Source organism: Montipora capricornis, chromosome 3 (assembly GCF_036669925.1).
Source record: "Montipora capricornis isolate CH-2021 chromosome 3, ASM3666992v2, whole genome shotgun sequence".
NCBI classification, from domain to species: Eukaryota; Metazoa; Cnidaria; class Anthozoa; order Scleractinia; family Acroporidae; genus Montipora; species Montipora capricornis.
The window spans coordinates 16,584,102-16,591,601 of record NC_090885.1 but is presented as its reverse complement, the minus strand read 5'-3'; the positions used below and the strand labels follow the sequence as shown (position 1 = coordinate 16,591,601).

Here is a 7,500-nt window from a genome sequence, read left to right as displayed (position 1 = left end):
ACTCTCCCATGCTCGAAATGTCAACATCCTTCATGCACACAATGCATCGTGCCTTGAGTTTGTCACCCATGAATTCACGTAGCCACTCTTTGTACAGTGGTTTCTGAAGCCACAAGTCGCTGAAAACACACTTTCCCATTGTTGTAAATCTTTTATTCGTGAAACAATAGCCGAACAAACAACACCCACGCAAACAACAGGATGCACTCGAGGCACATGGCTTTTCGCGGAAAGAGCGAAGACTACAAAACATTTCATTGGCTCTTAGAATTACAGACATTGAACCAATCAGAGCAATGAATATAACAAAGAACGGGAAAATGTACTCGGCGCTTGATGGACGTTCGGAGAGTTGTAATGATCGTTTTCATTTGTTTTTTTTTTTTTTCCTATTATGCGTTGCTACTGTTCTGCCAGTAGCATACATTTTCATATTAGGCACTCTAGAATCTAGGATGGATGAAATTAGCTACAAGTTTCAAGGACTTTCCAGCACTGACTGCAATTTTCAAGGACTTTTAAGGCCTTGAATTTTTATTTTCAAATTCAAGGACTTTCAAGTACTTTCAAGGTGCGTGCGAACCCTGATCATTAGGTGGGTTCATACTAGCGGACTAAGGATACCTTAAGTACACTTGAGCCCTACTTCAGATGTGAACGGCTTTAATTTCAGCTCAAGTAGCCTACTTTGTGGCCATGGTAATGCATTGCCTTCAAAGAAGCCGAAGTACACTCTCAAGTCTAGTTCAGATCATCCTTACGAGCTTACTTATCTAATATCAAAACACATTCCGGAAACGGACGTCAATCAAGCATGAAATTCGGGAAATTCAGAGCACACAAACACGCGAACACGCAAAATTTGCTTCTACTTCGACGAAAAACGACTGTGAATGAATCCGTATAGATCTTACCAGGGGATGGATGAGGACAACTTTTTAGACAAAGACCTTATGTAAGTCTCCATGCTGTGTTTGATTGACAACACGATTACCTTGAAAGCATACTTTGAACTCTAATATGAACGCTCATCACGGTAAGTAAACATGGACGATCTTAAGTATACTTGAGCTCGGGTATACTTAAGGTGTACTTACTCCGCTGGTATGAACCCACCTATTGTACTACACTAAAGTGATTGGACTCTCACAGTTAGAGTTTGTAGAAAATAGTAGCGGCTCGAAAGCCCTTGGATTTTTCTCATTCAAACAAGAACTTAACCTATGGATTTCCTCATGTTTCTCATTGCTCATTTCATCCCTCCAAAGAGCAACAGCTCTGTAAAAACAATTTCTATCTCCTGTGACACGGACTTCTCTCTTTTGAGGAGAGGAGGTATATTTCCAGAAGCCATAATTCGTTTACGCAAGACGTAAGTAATAAGAAACCAGCCTAGACACACGTAAATACCACTAAAAAGGCTTTATGGTGTTATTTACTCCAGATTTGTACCTAATTTTGTAATATTTCATGTCCATGACGAGATGTCAATTTCACAATGAACCTTACGGATCCTCACGCGAGCAAGGTTAATCCGGTAAATTTTACGTCATATTTCACGGTTATTCAAACAAAAACTTACATTTGCCACGTACCAACATTACCCAAATCGATAAATCTGTGTTGAAAAGAGCGTTGATCTCTCTCCAAAATCGTTTTTTGGACCTCGAAATAAGTCAGTTTCCGCCATACATTTTCTTACGGCGACTTGCAATGTTTGCCCCCTGTCGATCCCAGAACCCTTTGCGTATAAACAGGAATCCGAGTCACACAAAACTGCGTGACTTGTAAGTTACTGTTATGGAGGAACCAGAGGTTGTACTCAGCGGAGGAGATGGCTTCATTCCTACCGACGTTCACAGAGATCGTGTAAGAGCTGTTTGCCTTATTGAGATAAAGAACCAAGAAACGAAAAAGCTTAAGTAAGTTTATTCATCGAACTTTACATAATTATCAATATTAGTCATGGCACCCGGCCAATTCAAGAGACACTGTGAAATATCCAAGGTACATTTGGACGTTGTTCTTGGTCGATGGAAACGAATGGCGTTTATTTTACTATCGTCATGTATTGGAGATGGTTGCCTCCGAAATCATGAGTCAAACAGTTGAGAAAAAAGTATTTTAATTAGTCTTCCGTTTACAATTTTAATATCACCGACTGCGGCGAAAAGGGGTGATCTTTGAGGGTAAGAAACCATACAAAAATATTTTTACATGCTTAAGACATGAAACTAAAGTAAATGCTTAAAAGTATACGTGATACCGCGGCGGGGCCAGACCCCCCAGTTGTTTCATTCTCGCGTGGGCACTTTTTTTCAAGATGGCGGCTTGCAGGCGTGCAAAGCCACCTGGGTTTTCAACACTGGGGACTCGTGCTGAGTTGGGTCGATTTTTACCGCCATTTGTGCACCCTGGGTACTATCCTTGCTTCACTGGCGCGTTTTTTCAGATTCTTTGTTTTGAGAGCTGCAATTTGGTGTACATGTATAATGAGTCTAGGTTGTTACAAAATATTGGATAAAAGCAGTAGGTTAGGAGACGAAAATGGCGAAGCAAGTTCGCCCCTAGAGCGGCAGGTATTTTTTGCAGGTTGCAGGTTGAAATTTCATTATAACTGGAAAACCGCTGGCACTAAAAGAACGGTAAAGCGGTAGACTTGCCGTGACTGTTACATGAATAGCTAACCTTAGGCCTAATTAGGCCTAAAGAAAAGTTTTTAGGCCTAAGGTTAGCTATTCATGTAACAGTCACGGCAAGTCTATCGCTTTACCTTTCTTTTTAGTGCCAGTGGTTTTCCAGTTATAATGAAATTTCAACCTGCAACCTGCAACCTGCAAAAAATACCTGCCGCCCCAAGAGTACTCAAGGTAGTGCATCTTCGTTGATATTTACGTGTGATGTAGAGCGATAATAATAAATTTTGAAGTCATACATAGGTTAATCTCATAAAGCTTAAAACAACGCTTCCCGCTGGCAGAGTTTAACTGCGTTAAAAAAGAAAGAGCAAAAGCAATCCTCAAAACCAATGAAGAAATAAGCAGCCCGAGGAGAAAGCTCCATGAGCAAGCGACAGACATTAAAGTTTTGAAGAAAAAAGCAGCACAAACTCGAAGAACGAAGGCGAAGAAAGAAGCAAAAGGTTAGTATTTTCGTATTAACATTGATAAAGTGGTGTGACTCAATGATCAGTTGTTTAACTGCTGTTAGCTTACGAAGTGCAAAATATTCAAGTGAACTGAGCACTATTGCAAATGATAAATAATAATGATGATGGTAATAAAAATATCATTTTTGTCATAAATAACAAATGACAAATGTACGATTTTTCCAGGTTTCCTGTGACATGTATTTTGCTAGTTCATATCATTTTTCTCATTTAAAAAGTATTAATTTGTTGATTTGCTCATTTATCCCTGAAAACACTTTTAGATTGCTGAAATTGATGTTGAAGATCATTCCCCTGGGGAAGCCAAAAAGAAAAAGGATAATAGACGCCCCATTGTCACTAGTGAAATCTCTGCCTCATCCAGTGAGAAGCTAAACCTGTCAAGAAAACAGTTCTTGATAAGAAGAAAGAAGACCATGTCTGCTTTGAGGGAAATACATGTAAGTGGATCAGCAGTTAAAGAGAAGGTGTCATGTCAGGATAATAGTCCAGTACTTGATGGTTTGTGGTCAACATTGATTTGCACTGCTCCAAAACCTGAAATGGCTAATTACATCAAAAAATCATCTCAATGTATGCATGAGATAATTCCAAATATTGTCAAAGCTAAAATAAAAGAGTATGAAAAGAGCAAGGAAAATCGGGTGAGAAGTATGCGTGTGCTGTATGAAGGAGGCCTTATTAGCAAAAGGAAGTACACAAGCGTCCGAAACAGTTCAGATATAGCAAAAGAAACTGGGAAGAAGAGGAAGAATTTGAAAACAGAGTTTATGACTGGATGTGAGGTTCCTAAAATTTTGCCTTACAAAGCTCTCACGGCCTTTATCAGAAGTATTGACATTGGTGAGGTACTTTCCTTAGAGAACCTTGCTGCCAAGTATTGTGTAGAGGCATTCCCTGGTGTATAATATAGGCCACTGAAACCATTTTTGCTGAAGCTCGCAGACTTTTACCTGGTGATAGATAGCAAAAGCCCTGTCTTCACTGGTTTAATGGAGAAAAGGGGGTGTTATATGTAGCTGTTTGGGCAGATGGTGCTCCATTTGGAAAGGACGACACTGCAACTGCCTACCTGGTGAGTGTTCTGAACATCCTGAATAGAGTGCAAAGTTGCCATGACAACCATCTCCTAATGGGAGCAAACTGTGCTGAAGATACCCAACTGATGAAAAAGTACAGTGAGCATTTAAGGAGAGAAATGGAAAAAATAGAGGGAAAGAAGTTAACAACTGAACAGGGAAACCAGGTGGTTTTTCGTTTTGAACTTATTCCAGCTAACATGAAATGGGTCTCTTGTATGTCCAGAGAATTAAATAACTGTGCAGTTTATTTCTCTTCATTTGCTAATGTCAACCAGACTGACAAAACTACAATTGGTGGCTCAATCGGTGGATCAGATGCAACCTGGCAACCCTGGGACTACAAGAAGAGACTTGAAACTGCAAAGAAGGTTGAAATGTGGAAATCTAAACTTCGAGATCCAAATGGAAAACAGAGACTGTTAAGTGTGGACGATTGTGCAACAGTTTTCAAAGGTGGTTTAGTGAGAAACGAAAGAAAGGAATTCAGTTTTCTTACAGATTCACTGGACTTGAATCAAAAAGGATTTCATGGAACTTTGCCTCCCTTATTCAGGAGGTTTTGAAAATAGCTAATCTCTCTAAGAACTCCATTGTGAAACTGCATGCCTTGGCACTTGCTGGCTTAAACCTCAGAGATTCTGCTGCTATTTATTCTAGGGTGGAGGTAAACAAACAACAAATTGAAAATTTGAAGATCACATGTCAACACTACTTCACAACAAACTGCTTGCTGCTAAGTGGTGTAAATCCCACAGTGTGGACCATAGGATATGCTATTCCTTATCACACTGCACAGTTGCTTGAAAAAAATGGCTTTGGGCTTGGCCTAAATTCTATGCAGGGGCGAGAAGCTAAACATGTCAAGTTAGCCAAATATGTTGAGAACACTTGCAATTTGAAGAAGAGCATGAGGTGGTGGGTAGTGTTTCGTCATGAGGTTGTCTGTCCCTTGTGGCTTAGAGCGTTGGACCCCTTCAGTGTATCCTAGTAACCGACAAGAGAAAAGAAATGTCTGTGAATCATACATTCCAAAGAGGGTAAAAGACGGTGATGACAGGTTTTGCTATTGTGGCTTGCAAAAGTCAAGTCCAAATGATAATAGTTGCATAATCTGCACAAGTAATTTGATGCAACTAATAAAACAAAGTGTTGTCTCTGGAAAAGTCAAACCAGAGATTAAGCAGCTTCATTCATAACATGTAAGATGTTTTTTTTTTTAAAAGAAACTCAGATGCAGCCGGATTTCATAACATTAATTCAACATTGATGTTAAGGGCAACCAAATGAAACATACACACAAAGAAACTCAACTTGAATTTATTGTTACTGGATCATACTGTCAATATGTAGTAATGATTATTAGGGAATAAAAATTAAATTCTATCGTTTCAAATGTAAGAATAGTTAATTTATTAAGCTGTTTTATAAATGTCATGCACATTTTAGGTGATCCAGCGCTCCAAGCTGCGACCGTTTTGGTCGCCATGGCGAGTAGAAAAAAAGATTGGCGACCAAAACTGTCGGGAAGGTCGCCAGTTTGGCGACCTATTTCCTGGCCATTTGATTTTTTTAATTTACAGCCAGACATACTAAGAAGTCTGGCGACCACAAAACTGCTTAGTGTCTTTTTCTTTCATAATTTCCGGCTCTTTAAAGACTTGAAAAACATGTCGTTCCTCGACTATTCGCTCGGAATCATGAAATCGAGCAGCGGCCATTTTGATGCAAAGGAAGAGGGGAAACTGGGACTGGCCGACTACAAACATTACTCACCGCCTGTTGAGTGGGCATGACTTTTCGACGTGTTACCAGTCTTGGACTGGGTAAAAACTGGCCGTAAATGAGACAGAATAACTCTAGTTTGAATTAGGTCGGTATAAATGCTAAGTGAGCGGCAAAGTTCAGTCCATTCCTTTCCATCACACAAAAACTCATTGAGTGTTTTGTTGGGTCTTTCTGCAGGCGGTACCGGAAAGCACTGTGTTTTGGTCACTTGGGATTAGTCTTTATTTGGAATTCTTTTGCTTTCTGTCTTTGGTTCTTTTGTTGTACCTCAGTAAACTCCGGTACCGACAAAAGCTGCCGTTTTGTTTGTGGTGTTTTGTTGCTCGGAATAAAGAAATTCAATATAAATTTTGCCGGCACGCGCGGCGTTCTGCACGCCTTTGGCAATTTTTTTTTCCTCGGAACTGTCAACGTTTCACTTGCGTTTGCCGTTCGGTTGACACAGGCAGCCATGAAGTTTCCGCAAGAACAGGTAAGCATATGATTTACTATCTGCATGGAGAATAGGCAATCTCACAAACAGTAGGGGCGATTCAAGGTTGAAACACTGAGCAATAAGAATATTCTGTTCCCACAGATCGGTAGTTTGTTGAGTCACACATTCATGTTTAATGTTTAATTACCGGTATGCGTAATTGTCTGGCACATAACCTAGCACATAAACGGAGTTAACAGAGGCATCGATCTAACAACGGAATATTTTGAAATGCGTCGGAAGACTGTAAAATGGATTTCTCTATACTTCAAAAGCCTGTTTGGTTAATTTGGGGCCTCCCTACAAAATATTTATTGTTCCGATATATCAGGGGAACTTTGGAAGTCTCGAAAGTTGTAGGGAGGGGCGTTTGGCTCATCACAAAGTTTCAGCTATCTTGATGGCTCTTGTCCAAGCTTCGAGGACACGGAAAATTTTAGGGGACATATTTTCTTTATATATTTAAGCTATACAAACAAGTGGGAAGCGACAATGCTCACAAGACCATGTCTGTTGGATTTAATATTTCCATTTTTTAAGGGCAACGAAGTTTTTCATCACACCATTTAGCCCAGAAGCATTGCCTTCTTAAATAGTGTTTGATCCATTTTCGGCAGTTGTAGCATGTATTCACATTGGTGACGTTTGTTTTTATTGCAACGAATGACTGTCATCAATGCATACCGAATGCAACAACGTATAAAATTATAAAGTTTTTCTCCAAAGAAACATTGTTTAAAACGATGTCTTGAGTGAAGATCTCATCCTTGCATTGGAAATCATGCTATTCTTTTTCAGTGATGTCATGTGCTTGATAAAACGTTACCCTCTTTAATGCAGGTCAACCACAGCTTTGGTCTTTGACTCTCTCTGGTCTACTCTTTATTTCTTATTGATTTCCTTATCTTTTGCATGTTTTCCTTCCTTCTTTTGCTCAATGTTTTTTTTCTTTTATGTTTAAGGCGAATGGCTGGCCCCCCAGTAGGGTG

The 7,500-nt window shown here is 39.7% G+C and overlaps 1 protein-coding gene across 3 annotated transcripts in view; it reads left to right on the top strand.

Moving 5' to 3' along the window:
* The window catches only part of LOC138042426 (glutamyl endopeptidase-like), a 178,118-nt gene that overhangs the window by 134,048 nt on the left and 36,570 nt on the right, over positions 1–7,500 (top strand). For 2 of the 3 annotated variants that reach the window (XM_068888319.1, XM_068888320.1), the window contains exon 1: positions 1,797–1,922. The exons of the other annotated variant lie outside the window; for it this stretch is intronic. In XM_068888319.1, coding sequence (XP_068744420.1) covers positions 1,801–1,922 — 122 coding nt within the window. In that variant the 5' untranslated portion in view covers positions 1,797–1,800. Of the gene's footprint in view, positions 1–1,796; positions 1,923–7,500 lie in introns of those variants that run through there. 3 annotated transcript variants of the gene reach the window in all.